We start from the raw sequence: 15517 nt of genomic DNA, 5'->3' as shown, positions 1-15517 counted from the left end.
TGCTCAATACAGACAGGCTGTGCACCTGTACTTTTCATGGAAATCCATGTATCAGATGTAACGTCCTCATGAAAATGTTAAGTCATCACAAAGCAAATAAGAGAATCATTCTACATGCCATTACCTGTGTGGCTTGGCCTTGCTGCTGAAGCTGCTGCAGTTGCTGTGCAGTCAGAAAACTCACTGGTTTGTTCCCAGCGATCAGTTTTGTCCCTGCTGGCATCGTAGTCAGGATGATATTTCTACCCAACCCACTGATGCTAAGGAAAGAGAATTGTTGAAAGGTTAATAAACAGTAGAGCTGTTATGTCTTTTACAGATTGTTTTTCAGTTGCTAGGAGATTAAATTACTTAGCTAATTTACTAATGATTTTAATTATTTTTCTTTCACAACAATGGCAAATACACAAGTGAAAAGTTTACGTCAACATTTCTCACGATTAGAGAGAATTACCTTATCACATGGATTAAACCCTCTAACTCTGGACCGTGTTTGTTACTGGGCTAGTCTGATCAGACCTGAACACTTCCCAGGGAATGCAGAAAATAGCTGAGCACACAATGTTCTGCCTTGAAATATTAACCAAGGGAGATACTACCAGAATTCATGGAAGAATAAACAGAAAGACTACGATACCTGAACGCCATAGGAATTTGCACTGAGGCAGTTAACAATGCACTGGTTTCTTTAACAGAGAGATGGCCTCAGATTACAAACAGTTTTAGGCATGTCACCAGGTTAATTCTTGCTCAAACAAAGAACTAATCTATCATAAACTAAACTATTATAGTTGGTTTAAAAGCAAATTTTATTGTCTTCCCTGTATGTGCTAGAATCTACATCTCAGGGCACCTAAACAAGAACTGCATTCTTTGCCAGACTCCACATTCTCTCAGTTTCTTCCTGTTAGAGGTCCTATCAACAGACTTCAAATCTCTACCACCCTCTGCTTGCTAGATCCCCAGGAACCTAACTGAACAGAGAACCTCCTCAGTCTACTTCTAAACAAAACTACTAGAAGGAAAGTACTCACTTGGCCCCGAGGTTGCCCTTAATGATGGGGGCAGTCACCACACTCTTGCCTTTCACTGGCTGGCTGATCACTGACAGAGGCACCGTTATTCGGGCTGGTAGTTTACCCTAGAGAAGTTGAAGAATACATGAGAAGCCACAGGGAATACAGCAGAGAAACTGCCTGACAACATGCAATGACCACTCAGCTTGCTTTTCAGCATCCTGAGAATAGAAACCAAAGCAGTGTTGCTGATGTAATCTGTGCCAGTTCAGCCTAATTAAAATTCACCCCCAACTCATTCACTTCACAGCTGCCCCAATCTTGCAAATCCCTTTCATCTTTGCACCACAATATTTCTCTGGGAAGGAGCATTGCATTTGCCTATTATTTTTATCCTTATGAAACAATGGTAATGTCAATTAACTTATTCAACTTTCACAATACAGTTTACATTGCATTCAGCTTTGGGCATTATAACTATATTAAACTGGGAACTTGGCAAAAATGTTTATACAAGTAAAAAGCACTTCTACTTGTAACACTATTCCAAAAAAGCATGTTTCAGAAGCATGAGGTGAACTGCAGTAGTGAGGACTTCAGATAAACCCAGTTTATTTCACTGTCTCAAAAGGAGTTAATGGAAGACACACAGTTAACTGTTTCCTGGTCATTCAATATTCAGCTGCAATTCCAACACCACGAAATCAGTTGTGAACTCACATTCTACAGTACTTAATTTGACCTTTTGCAGATGTAAGAGATTTTTAGAGATAAACCATCAGTAATAAACCATCACACCCCTTTCTCAGCCAACTCCAGAAAAAGCTCAGCATTACTTACTGCCTGTGATGTAGATACTACTGTGGTGCTGACAGGTACCTGTCGCACAGCAGTACCTCCTGTGCCTATAGTTATGGGAGTCCCAGCAGCTCCTGAAGCAACAGCAACTGCTTTTGATACTGTGGCACTCATGGTTGGTAATGAGACAGCTGAGGTATGGACTGTGCCAGGCACGCTCACTGCTGCAGAAGAGGGTACTTGCTTAGCATGAGTAGCTACGGTAATTGTCTGCCCAGCTTTGGGTGGCATCACCCCCAGCCCTTGGACGATTCTTATGGTAGCAGCTGGCTTGGCCTCAGTGGATGCCACTGTAGTAATGGCTTTGCTCTTCTGATCTGCCACAGTCATGCCTAGAGCAGGCATCAGTCTGAAAGCAGAACTCGTTGGCTCTGTGGTCTTTAAGTCAGGAGTCACTTTAACCACTGTGCTTCCAGCTGGACTGGAAGAAGATGAGGCCGTGCTAGTCTTGGCTGGAGAATCAGCAGTCTGGACAGGATTGGATGTGACATGCAATGTTGCAGAAATGCCCTTCCCACTAGCACTGCTTCCAGCAGCTGCTGTGAAGAGGTCCTGAGTCAGTTTGACGGTGGTGACTTGAGATTTGGCCAGGGTGGCCATCATGTCCGGGGTGATACGCAGCACAGTCTGTCCCTTCGCATCTGTGGTGATTGAGGAGGGGGGCAGGCGCAGCACATCCTTTCCTTGGATCCGAAAATTGGTAGCTGTAAGTGGGATGCTGCTTCCAGGCTGGGTCTTCATGCCAAGCTGCCCTGTAATAGCCACCTGCAAAAGATCAGAGAACCAGATTTGTTGCATCAAACTGGAACACACACCAAGGCACAGTAAAACAAAAGTAAAACTCCCCAACAGGTTGATGTTTCCTCAGTGTTCTTTTCCTCTTCAGCAGGATGCTAAGTGCTTACTGCACTCCTGAAAATAGTTTTGGTTGCTTGTTACACAGCATTCACAAAATAATATGAAATGCCCTGGAAATTGTTTCTTCTTCAAACAAAAGGAATGGAAAAAAGATCAACAGGTGCAGATTCTAAATTAAAGAGCCTGCATTAACATATTCTTTACCTGTACATGAAAATGGGGCCAAAATACAGCAAACCAGCAATTGCCCCAGTCTGCACGGTCAGGCAACTTGTACACATCGGCTAACTATTCCTTTCACTGCCTTTTCACATCTGCATGCATATCTGTCATGATGGTAAACAACTGGGACATGCAGTTCACTCTCATCTCTCCTCCCTCTCACCTGCTTGATGATATTCTGGCCAGCTACATTCTGGATGACAGTGGTAGAGGAGGTGCTTGTAGCAGAACTGCCTGGAGAGCTGGTTACTGCCTTTACAGCAGGACTGGGTGCTGCAGACAGTCCTGTCACAGTGATGCCTGTCTGTCCTGTCACAGAGGTTCCTTGTCTTTGCACCTGTACTGGGCTGGTTTGAGCTTTTACTGGTAAAGTCATCACAGCCTACAGCAAAACAAAGAGGCAGCTTATGAGCACACTAACACAACCCTAGCAGACTAATACACAGTGGTTTTGTCTCATGCCTTAGCTTGCCAATTCTGTATTTTTTTAGTGTAACATACAAACAGATACTGCCACATAAACTTGTAATGGAAACAAAAAAGGGGGCACGGAACAGTATTTGTGCACAACTGTTAACAGTGCTCTGTTTCTGCAGTTGCACCATATTAGAGAGACCCACAAACGAACATCAGAGCTACTTCACCATTTCCAAGCAGCCAGTCTCACCTGAGGCAGTACTTTGGTTTGCGTGGCCGTAGCTGGAACACGGATCTGAGGCACTGATGTAGGCTGCTGCTGCTGCTGTGTTACCACTGGGGCTTGCTGAGACACAGCTGGGAGGCTGGACTGGGCACTGACCACTCGCACCTGTGGCAATACTGACGATGCAGTATGACTTACCACCCTGGTGGGAGGTGGCTGTGGCCCAGGCTGGGTCTGTGAACTCTGGGCTGTGGAAAGCAATGTCCCAAGCTGCGGCATGGTAGGGGATGAAACCAGAAGAACGCTACAGAAAAGATAAAGCCAGTAGGTCAGCAAAGGTGTTGATGACTGAGAAAGAACCAGTACTATTCACAAGTGACGTATAAGATAGAAGGGGAGCATACCTTTGGCTGGGTTTTGCTGGCTCTGATCCAGCACTAGGTACACTCTTGCTAACCACAGACACTGGTGGGGGTGAAATAGGTGTTGCTGGTAATGCTGGTGCAGTAGGTGTCACAGGAGTCACGGGAGTTGGTGGCATGCTGGAGTCACTAAGGCTCAGCTGACTGGGCTCTGATGTGCTGCTGGGGAGTGCCTTCACAGAGCTCTCCTTGTTACTAGATTTCTGCAGAGAAACCAAGTCACAATGAAGGTTTTTACAGAAACTGGTTGTGACTGTTGCACTGTAAAGAGAACGGACTGAGCACTTCAAACGACTATAAAATTACAAATGATGCCATGGTGTAAAATCCTGAAATCACAGACAACTATCTTTTTGCCTTCCTCAACAGCAGCCACAAGTGGGCTGGTCAGTTTGGCAGCTCTGTTCTAAGGGAGAAGTGCATCTCAGCACTGAGAAACGTTCACAACAGTCAGAAGTCCACTTGGGTTAATTTGCCAGCTGTGACTGTTTTACAGATATTTGGTATCGATGACAAAAAATAAAAGAAGGACATCCAAATCCTCAGAGCTCCAGCACAGAAAGAGAGACAATAGCAGGCATGTTTCACATGCCCTGCTACAGATTAATCTCAAAAGATCTAAAGAGACCACCTCTAAGAGAAGGAGCACAAGTAAATCCTGTTGACCTTCCTGCCAAGATCAATATGGGTCATATGGGTAAAAGCAGACACTGGGAGAAGCAAATTTCCCTCTTTTCTTCTACATTCTGTGCACTGCTACCAGACTAACTCTCACGTACGTGTACACAAAGTAAATCCAATGGATAGGTGGCAATTTTCATCAACCACAATAGATGCAAAATTTACAGATTAAGTTAAATCCATATCTCATTCTCAATCACAAAAGCATCCGTGCAAATCTGTGCAAAGAAATTTACCACTTTTGCCGGAGGTTTTGGTTTCTGCTGGAGAGCCTTCTTGGCCTTTGCTGCAGCAGCTTGAGCCTGGTGGATCCGTTCTGCAAATATAAATTAATAGTTAGGGTACCTGAACACAAACAAATGTGCTTAAGAAAGTGGCCGTCCAAATCTCTAAGTTCATCTTCAGGCAAGAAATACAACACACATCCACATAGGTACATGTAATAGCACATAAAAAAAGGCAAAAACTCACTAAACGAAATTAGCCCAAAAGGCTGAAATGAAGATGTGTTGAAGTCGTCAATGCACATACATCTGCAGTTCTTGCACAAAAGATGCTGTTTTTCTACCAAATACTCACTATAAACTAACATGCTGCTATGCAAGACTGTATGTTGATGGACTAACATTAGCAAAGACTAGAGAAAAAAAGCTAAACTGATGAATTAATGTTCATTATTCAACTAGAGTAGAGAAGCTCAAGAGCACAGCAAATGGTTTGAAAAAAAACAGGGTGAAATATACAGACATTTTCAGTTGTGTAGATAAGGAGTGAACAGGGTAGTCCCACCAAGCCAGGCTTACCGAACTCCTCCTCGCTCCTGTCCCTGTGCAGGTAGATCCACAACTTGCGTCCAATGTCGTATTTAACACAGGGATCTTTCTCATAATGTAATCGATCCAAAGCACCACTAACAACAGTGTTAACCTGAAAATTCAGAATTCACCATATTACAGAGTGTCCTTGTTGGGGCAGCTAGAGGTCACGTATAGAAAAATCAAACCCATTCAGCATTAAACCAGAGTAAGTCGCTGGCAATCTAATGTGAGTAAGAAGTGACTAAGAGCAGAAGTTGCACTGCAGGATGCTGCTTGCCATCTTGGATTAAATAGAGCTTCAACAAATCCAAGGGCTCTGCAAAATCAACTGTTTCTGAATCTATTCTGTAAGCAGCTGTATGCATGATGTGGTGTAAATTCTGGGTCTTTTTTCTCAGATGAAATTCAACTTACTTGAGCACTTGTGACATCAGGAGCTAGGAACTGGGAATCTTTAAGCAGCTCACAAATTTCAGCACGAGTTCCTTCTCCATTAGGAAGCCGAGCAGCAGCATCACGAACTGAAGTAGAAAATCAGAGCTTAAACTTCCAGCCCTAAAGAAGCAGTTGTATTCAAATAATTCAGCACATATGTTTCCGTACTGCTTTTTCCCCTCCACTGTACAATGCCCTCTCAGTCAATAAAATCTAGTCCTAATGATCCCTCAGAGCCTCTGATGTCTGTACGAACAGAGATTACAAATGATCATTTTAAAGTACACTGTGCTGGCGTGGAGCCAGGAGCAACAAACACAGGGACCAGCACTCAACTTCACAATGCCCCAACTTCACAACAGCACACTTAAACCACTACTCTTTGTTTTCCAGTTATCCGAGCCTCAGCTTCCACCAGCCTTGTGAGCTCTCCTCTCCATTTCCCATTTTCTCTCAGAAAAGAAGTAAAACACAGCTCTCTTCTATTCTAGTAATACCAGCTCCCAGCATTTCACCATCATTATTTCAGGTAATTTTTTTCTTCATTTACATCATATCAGTCCATCCACCTTTTTCTTTCATAACATAGATTCCTAAAGTCGCTGTTTGGGTGGACAAATGTGTCTTTTAATTAGTAAATAAGTAACTGTCAAAGTATGCAATTGCCTTACCAAGGGACAAGATGGTGACATATGCTGGTCTGTCTGACCGCAGGAGAGAATGCTCTCGGGCTTTGTTTAATGATGTTTCCTTGTCAAACACCCCCTTCACAGGACCAACAACTGACTCAAAGCCGTGCATACGGAAGGTGAAAGCTTTGTGGGGCTGACTGTAACGGTAACGTTCCTGTGTTTTGAAACAAGAGCACTGAATTCAGCAGGACACATACAGAGCAAAGTCTTGAGACTTGTAACTGATACTGTAATATAGGTTCAGTTACTATCATTCTCTAGATAGTTCCTTAATAAACACTCAAACAGTGTGGAACAAACGTAGTTTGGATCAGTTATTTTTCCCGATACCCATTGGAAACACAAGGGTTTTTGAAGTAAGCAGTTAGGATATGTTGTTAGCAAGTTCTATCTGAGGCTGAAATACCTACTTCAAGAAGAAGAAACACATGAATCATTTGTACCAACAAAGTTTTTGGAGAGTATACCATCCTCAAACCATATAAATTCTCTTGCTTTAATGGCCAACTGTTAGGAAGATTCCTTTTTTACCTGCTCCTGGAATACACGTTTCTCCTCTCCAGTGCTAGGTCGGACCACATAGTCAGTCCTTCTGAAACAAAGACCACCATCAGCTTTGAGCAACAAAGTAGTCCCAAAAACTATCCCAAAGGATTAGCCACTTCACTGCAAATTCTTCTGGCACCAAAGAAAAAGCTCTGAAAGCACTTATGCTGGTATAAATAATCCTGCAGAGACCTTAAAATATTCTCTACAGTCTATCTGAAAGTAAGCAAGGATTGTAGGCAATCTAGTAATGAGGACACACATTAGATCAGAGGTCTCTTTGGGTAACAGGTGAATTTGGGAAAAACTGAGCTGAGTTTGCTATGTCTAGTTATTTTATCTATAAACTCTGACTACAAATTCCCTCCTGCCACGTGATGCAAAATTTTTCTTTGAAGTAACCAGCTCTTCAGATCTAGAGGTACGAGGACCAAACTCCATAGCTTTAGCACATACCATGAAAGTTGAAAAGCAGTATTATACACTTACACTCTAGGAATTGGTGTTGTGGCATCTGAGCTGTCTTCATTTTCCTATCAAAGAAACACAGAAATGTCAGTGTTGGATACAACCCAGTCAGGCTTCGTGCTGCTAAAAGACCATTTTCTTCTGACTCACTTTGAAGAAAGTCTGGTCCTTGGTCTCCAACCAGAGCTGAAACAGTGCTGCCAATTCTTTCTCATGATCTTGGCAAGAACCTAGTCCAAAAATCAAGAAACACAGGAAATGAAAATTATTTGTTATGAAGCCAGCTGCTTGTACTTTCCAATCACCTCCTACTCCCTTCTAACCTCCATGTATCACCAGTCACAAGGCACTTTACATACTTCATAGATGCTCTAGTTTCACTACTTGAACACGCACAGCAAAGGGCTACAATCTAGTAAATCCCCTGTGCTCATATGGAGGACGATGATTCAACTCCAGGAGTAACAGAAAAGACATTGCTTGCAATACAGCCACTTGACGTGTGCAGGTGGTCTCCACTTTCCAAAGTAAACTCAGTCAGTGACACCCCAAGCAGAATCAAATGTCTACATAACCTGCACCAAAGACTATGAAAAGGACTGGAGGAATACCACAGAATAACAGAATCATTAATGTTGGAAAAGACCTCTAAGATCATCAAGTCCAACCTGACTCCAAAACATGCCAGTTTAAGCCTGTGAATATGATCAAGAGTCACAATAGCTAAGAATAGAAAAATCTGCCTAGTAGCTAAAGCTGAAGTATAAAATGCAAAGCATCTGTAATTCACACGATATGAGCCTGGGCAAATTTATTATTAATTTGCTCTTTGGTTCCTGCTTGTAAAATGAGAATAAAATCAGCCTGCTTCACAGAGAAGCTTTAATTATTTATAATTGTAATTAAGAATTAGTCTGAATAATCAGAAAGCATGCTCTACAGAATGGAAAATATGAAGGTGTTCAAAAAGATCTGAAGGATGACAAACACGGCTATGTCAGCAGCATAAAGGAAAAAAGCTCAGTGCCTTTGATCACTTTTTCTATTGCTGAAAATAATGTCTAGTGAAAGTAGTGAATGTAAACCACATTTCTGCTCAGCTGAAAGAATACAAAAGGCCTAACCACTGAAATTATGGATCTGCTGGACTTCATCTCTGGGCTACAGCAAGGGAAAAAGAGTTCTGGAGAAAACAAATCATCTTTATAACAGTAGAAATCATAGAGAAGTGCAAGTTACCAAGCAATTTCCACTGCTGAGTTTTTTCCTTGAATTCAACAAAAGGTGAGAAGCTGGATGGAACATCTACAAAGAAAGATGTGCAGTTCAGAAACATCACACAACAACACAACCCCCCCAGTTCTATGGCTGTAATGCAAACTGTTGAGTCAGACTCACAGTGAGAGCATTTTAAGTGATTATGTCTCCAAATGTACACTTGCCCAGTGGGAAACTTAGCATCTCCCGAGTAACAGTACAAGCCCAAGAACAGAACAGGATAACAACCCTTTCATCTACAAGCTGTCAGATGAGATCCCAGGAACTGTTACTGTATGGTGGCTATCCATGGGCTCATGTTGAAACAAATTTGAAATTTACAGTAATCACCAGCATTATGGAGAACATCATGTATCCATTTTGCAAAGGCCACTACAATCTACACTGTCCCTCCATTTAAAATTAAGCAAATCAGAACGATAGAATAAATTAGTTTAAAAGGGACAAATGAAGCTTAGCTGCTCCAAGTCCCAGGTAAAAGCTGGGCCAACTTCACATTTCCAGTGGATTGCTCAGAGCAGCATCTCATTTATTTTTCACTCTCTCCAAAGACAACTGCAACCTCTTTGTACCTGTTTCAAACATGCTGCCTTAAGGACATGACTTACACAGGAGAAATGGCCTGTTTCAGTTTCATATTCATTAGAATCAAGCTGGGTCTTATCTACTATCCCCATGCAAACGAAGTCTACCATAGACAAGAAAAAAACCCTAAGATCTATTACAGAAACACTGTAAACAATACAATGACTTACTGTACTGATGAATTAAAGATTGACTGGAGCTATAATATAAATCAGCACTAATTAGAACAAATATACGAGCACTGTTAGTATTTCTGACAGCTGTTCTTACCTCTGCTGTCACCTGTCAGATACTGCAAGGCAGGTAAAACCAGTTCAGACCAGTTAGGGGCAAAGGAGAACCAGGTATTCAGCGCACTGGCCGGAGAAGTTTGCCAATCTATAACTTTATCCTCAAGCTGGAAAGAAAAAGTAAGCATTCTGTTAAAGACTGAATGACCTAAGCTATGAATGTTCTAATAGAAAACAAAACAGCCAATCATGTAATGGGAAAAAAAGATTTGATACAGACAAAAAAAGATCATCTGACTTTTTCAAGTAACCATGAGATGGTATTTCAGAAAACAGACAGCAAAAACGGGGAAAAAATTCCCCACTATCACCAGCCTTCTCCATAAATACACAGAATTTATCTAATCATGACCTAAATAGCAGCTATGGGAAGACTTACGAAGGCAGTTGATTAAATTCATGAAACTTGTTACAAACAGAATGTGATATGCACTCTCAAACACTTGTAATTTTTTAATATGGAACCCACACATGGATGTGATTTAGAGCAAGATGCTTCTGGAGAAAATCTCTATTACACAGCTACAAAAAACTCTATACTCTAATTTTACTGTCTGCGAAGATTCTTAAACATGTGGGTGGTTCTCACCACAGAGAGACTGGCAGGTCCTTCCAGAAACAGTATCTCCAACAGAAGGAAAAAGAAGCTGGAAGATATTTCATTTATTCCAAGGCATGGCTTCATCTCTTCAAGAGGTCTTCAAATGAAAGAAAACACAAGCAACGTGTAAGCATCCCGTGTTTACCTACATATGAGATCATATTCGTACACCAGTCCATCTTCATATACAAAGTATATGGAGTTGAACATCCTCCAAGCGGTACAAAGCATTCAGGGCATTCTGAAGCACTTACTCCTCTTTGACAGATGACAGAGGGATGGGGGAATGATCCTGAGACAGCGATGGGATCCCATGTGCACTGCTGAAAGAATCAGTCAAATCTTCCACCTCTGATTTAATGATCTTCAGCTTTTTCTTCTTTTTGTCATCCTTTTCCTTCACCTTTTTCTTGAAGGTTGCAAGGTCAAATAAAGCTTTAGAGATGATAAAAGGTAAGAAAAATAACAAGAAAACATCTTACTATATTTCAATGAGGACCATAAAATAACAGTATAATTAAACATATATTCAAAACCACCTGTAAGACAAACTTATTCACTATCTGTTCATCTCACCCTCCTACTCCCACGTGGTTTTTTTTTCCCTCAACAGGAAAATTCCAGTTTCTATGCCAACATATATGAAATTAGAAAAGTGAAGGTAACAGCCCAGAGCAGGCACTCAAATTAATTTCATCAATTAGCTTGAAGCACATTCAATGGAAACTGGAGTTACCTGCAAGCAATCCAAACTTACAATCCCACAGTAGCTAGCCAGGTATGCAAAGAGCAAAAGAATACAACACTCAGTAGAGACTACCTCCACCCTTAGCTTTTCATAGTAACAGAACACCCTGTATTTATGCAGTGTGCAAGCACTGCTTCCAGCCACTGACCTGCTAAGGAACCTTTCCTGCCAGCATTTACACGAGTCATAACGTCCTCAAGAGTAATGTCTGCTGTCACTAAATCTGGGTGGTCCTATATGGGACAAGAGGACAGAAAGGAAAATCAGGAATAGATAAAATGCTGTGTTAGCAATAAAGATACAGAAGATAATCAAACACTGAAATGCCTCAAACCTATCTGGGATCAGCTTATAAAGCTAATCAGTACAACAGAAACAGGGAAGTCTTCAAACCCCAAGTTGAAAATCTTGTGTCTCAACAACACATCACGAAAGTTAAAGAATACTTCTGAACAGATAACCACAAACAAGGGATGTGTATATCCATCAACAATTACATATAGTTATGGTATGGAATTGAAGGGTGGCCACCCACACTCCTTGTCAGACCCCAAGATTTCCTGTTATCTTACAGGTTGATACTTTCGTTTCTCACGGTGTTTCCTCAACATCATCTTCAAATCACTCTCACCAAGTTCTATTCTGTCTGCAATGAAAAAAGTTAGAGATAATATGCTTTTCTTGTTTTGCTTGGTTACTTTACAGACACAGAATGCCATTTTCTATTCATTCACACTCGCAACAACCTCCAACTCACAGTAAATAAATTTTCCTTGATAGTATAAAACTCTTTTCATCAACCAGTTTGTTATAACGCTTTCTACCTTCGTTCATTAGATTTCATTGCTAACGCAAGAATGGAAGTGAAAAGAAGTGAAAGCCAAAGGGTTTGCAGCCTGGATTACAGTAACCTTCAGAGGAATTCCCTTGCCACATACACCTAAACAGTAACAGCTGTACCATACTCTTAAACAAACTGTGAAGAACTGTGTTAAAATAATATATCTTCTCAAGTGGAAACAAAGCATGAGAAGATTTGGATATTTTGGGGGCTACAAAATTGAAGTATTACATGATTTCTCATGAAACAACAGATTCTCACACCAGACTTATTCCAGGTTCTCAAAGTAATCCTCACACCTCAAACCTTATTGACACTTAGGCTGTTTCTCACCTGCTGTTTTCATGTCCATCGTTGACAATGTGGGTATCACTCTCAGGGGAATTGGTGGACTCGGACAACGTGAGGGAGAGCTCGGAGGCCAGGAGCTTAGATCTTAAATAAACAAATAATGAAACAAACTTCTGCAAGTCTTATCAACCTCAAACACAGCTAATCCTGTTCTTCAGTCCTTATTAAAGGGCTCTTTAATAGGCAGATAATATAGATAGAAGGCTCTTCCTCTATCAAATAAACTACCCACACCTTAAAAAAATGTTTTTCTCTCTATTCATAACTCACACCTTTACTTCAGACCAGGGCATTACCTTCTTCATCAGAAGACAAAGTAGTATCTCCACACTCCTCTTTCACTTCCCTGAGAATCTTCAAGTAGCGCCGATGTGTCCGTTTCTCCCGCTCTTCTGCATCATACGAAGGTGAGAAATGCTTTCTCTTCAGGATCATATCAGGGCCTCCTTTCCTAGCTAACTCCAGCAAGTGCTGGAAGACAAGATATGCATTACATTGGTCATCTCAGTTACAACTCAGTAAGTTAGAATGGTCAAGCTATGTGCAACCCTTGCAAAGTATGAGAATTTGTCATACAGGCAATTTTAAAATCAGCATTATAGACCATCATTGAAGCAGAGGGGAATAAGAAGAGATCTAATAAGAAATTTCTCCATCTTCTTTGGTACGTAAAACACCGCACTATCACAGACCAGCAATATGTGGACTGTTGAGAGACACAAATCGCTGGTCTGAGATCTACTTGTGCAGTTTCCACACCTAACACAAACATGAAAAACTTCTCTTTTGAAAGCTACAGAGGAATTAAGTTCCTGCACTGTTCTGTATTCATTTTCCACATTCATTAACTGTGGGGCATTTTATACAGACTTCCCTCTTCACCCACGCATCCCCTGTGCTTCAATGTTTAAGCTTAATGCAACAATAAGCAAGCATTTACAAAGGATATATTTCAGTAGGCAGAGATTGGCTGACAGCAGTACCCACAGAATACTTTAGAGACTCTAAGCTATTCTACGTCAGTTTCCAATGAAGCAGTGGGTTTTGTAAGGCTTTCTGTTAGCAAACTTCTGGTTGCACAATGACAAATGCAGCAAAATCACAGCAGATTGACTCGTTAAAATACAGTGAAAAAAAGGCAAATCAGGGGTGAGGTGGGCATGGAGAGGACACTACACAAATGAGAGCTATGAGAATTTTAAAACCTAAGCCTGATATGCAAACATAACATCTATAGCGTTCTTATTTTACACGGACTACTGGAAAAGAAGAAAAGAAGCATCCAGTAAAAGAAAGAGACTGGAGAATTGTGAATGCACAAACACCAAGGCACACTGCTGAAAAGACAACCTGGCAATTACAGAACACAAGAAAGAGCTGGCTGTGCCCCGAAGATGCTCACATTGCGGGAAGCAAGGATCTGCTTGAGCAGTCGGTAGAAGTACTGCTGCTGAGAGCTCAAGTAGCGTTTGTACTGCGACTTCAAACAGAGCTGCCGGTATTTCACAACTTCAGGATTGAAGTGTCCATCTGTAGTAAAGAGGTAAAAATTCCTTCAGCTTTCATCCAACGCTAGCTGAGAACGTAACTCTGGTAACACACTACAGATTGCTGTGCTCACTGACCCCGGAAGAGTTTCTGGGCAATGTGCAGCGGATTTCCAAAACGGAAGTTTTCACCACTGAATAATGCAGAGATGATTTTGTTCTGATGCTCACGGTTGTTTTCAGGAAAGTGAGGCAAGAATGTTTTTAGGTGTTCCTGCTGTGCATCTGTCAGCACCTCCTGCCATGTAGACAAGCTGACAACTTCAAAGAAGATCTCAGGCTAAAGAAGGGAAATAACAATGAAAAAAAAATGCATACATGTCTTTAGCAACTTAAGCTCTTAAGGCTTTCTCTGGTTAAATAACACAGGACTGTCTCACACTGAACAAACAACAAAACAGCACTGTATGGAAGAAAATTAAGGAAATAGATTATATTGGGAGCAAGAAAATTCTGCTCCTCTGCAATCCCCACAATAGGAGTTAAACACAGTGTTTGTCAAGGCTCTGCAAACACAAAGCGCTACTCACGTCCTCCAGAAGGTCCTCGGGCAGACTGACTCTGGTTGTACCCAGCAGGCAGTCCTCCATGATCCGTGCCCCATTTCCATCCCCGCACGGCCCCAGCTCTAAGGGATCTGTCAGCATGTGATCCAGAGAGTCCATTCTTCTCTTTCCAGCTCCTGAACAACAGCAGCAAAACCCTCAGTGTGCCCACCAGTACCCACCCAGAGCTCCCAAACCAGCCACATCCCACACTGACAACATCTGAGGAGACACATTTGATGAAGTGGCTGTTTAAAGTCACACAGTCAATCCAAGAGACACAGACCACAGGGAAACACAAAAGGATGCTCAACTGCAACACACACTGCGCCAACAGCGGAATGTTTTTCCAGTACACATGTAATACCAGCAAGCACAGGCGATCATCTCACACTGCTTCCTACACGCATAAGCTGTCACATACAGAGCACAACATCACGATAAAGTGGCTATATTTATCTTTTTGAAGAATTTTTAATATGCAAATCGAAACACTGAAGCTAAGTTCAGGCTTCTCACAAGCTCTGTTTGCAGCCAGGGATTGGCGGAGGGCGGAGGGCGCTGCTCCCCTCACAGAGTTTGGAAACAGCTGCACAGTTCAGCCCTCATCACCCTTGGCTTCCTGCAGAGGCCAAAGGGCAGGAACCACGCAGAGCAAGTCAAAGTGAAGGAAAAAACTAAAACAGGACAAAAATGGGTGTTTCACACTGAACTGCCCGAGCTTCCCACTGCACAGCTCTAGGCAGACGCACAGCACATAGAGGATGGGGGTACCGGCGCTGAGTAGAGGTGACAGCACCGCCACGCACCCCGACTACAGGTACTGAGGCGCGCGTCCCCGAGGGGGGGCTTTGGTGGGCCGCCTATCCCGCACCGAGCGCTGGAGGCCGCTCCCCCGCGCCCAGGCCGCCTCCTCACCTCAGCGGAGCCTACACGACTTCTCCACCGGCAGCAAGGCCGGGGAGCCGCCCCCCGGTGAGCTCCCGGCCTGCCGGAGCTGCTCCCGCCGAGGCGCGGCCCGTAACCGGCGGCCGCTCTCCTCAGCCCCCTCACGGCCGCCGAACCGGAAGTC

At 42.5% G+C, this 15517-nt stretch overlaps 1 protein-coding gene across 3 annotated transcripts in view; it reads right to left on the bottom strand.

The window, feature by feature from the left end:
* Positions 1-15517, bottom strand: part of NFRKB (nuclear factor related to kappaB binding protein) — a 17252-nt gene extending 1735 nt beyond the window's left edge. The window contains exons 1-25 of one of the 3 annotated variants that reach the window (NM_001198556.2): positions 15364-15517; positions 14431-14582; positions 13979-14180; positions 13756-13883; positions 12650-12824; positions 12336-12437; positions 11734-11807; positions 11310-11394; positions 10668-10848; positions 10402-10510; positions 9793-9919; positions 8899-8964; positions 7810-7889; positions 7681-7724; positions 7177-7237; positions 6625-6799; positions 5933-6039; positions 5504-5627; positions 4937-5016; positions 4002-4222; positions 3622-3901; positions 3118-3336; positions 1857-2639; positions 1035-1141; positions 125-260 (exon numbers count right to left, since the gene is read on the bottom strand). In NM_001198556.2, the coding sequence (NP_001185485.2) occupies positions 125-260; positions 1035-1141; positions 1857-2639; positions 3118-3336; positions 3622-3901; positions 4002-4222; positions 4937-5016; positions 5504-5627; positions 5933-6039; positions 6625-6799; positions 7177-7237; positions 7681-7724; positions 7810-7889; positions 8899-8964; positions 9793-9919; positions 10402-10510; positions 10668-10848; positions 11310-11394; positions 11734-11807; positions 12336-12437; positions 12650-12824; positions 13756-13883; positions 13979-14180; positions 14431-14565 (3801 nt within the window). In that variant the 5' untranslated portion in view covers positions 14566-14582; positions 15364-15517. The remainder of the gene's footprint in view (positions 1-124; positions 261-1034; positions 1142-1856; positions 2640-3117; positions 3337-3621; positions 3902-4001; positions 4223-4936; positions 5017-5503; positions 5628-5932; positions 6040-6624; positions 6800-7176; positions 7238-7680; positions 7725-7809; positions 7890-8898; positions 8965-9792; positions 9920-10401; positions 10511-10667; positions 10849-11309; positions 11395-11733; positions 11808-12335; positions 12438-12649; positions 12825-13755; positions 13884-13978; positions 14181-14430; positions 14583-15363) is intronic. The other 2 variants (XM_015297988.4, XM_015297989.4) reach the window with 2 other exon arrangements.

Source organism: Gallus gallus, chromosome 24 (assembly GCF_016699485.2).
Source record: "Gallus gallus isolate bGalGal1 chromosome 24, bGalGal1.mat.broiler.GRCg7b, whole genome shotgun sequence".
NCBI classification, from domain to species: Eukaryota; Metazoa; Chordata; class Aves; order Galliformes; family Phasianidae; genus Gallus; species Gallus gallus.
The sequence above is the reverse complement of the archived record's forward strand: the minus strand, read 5'-3'. Positions and strand labels throughout refer to the sequence as shown.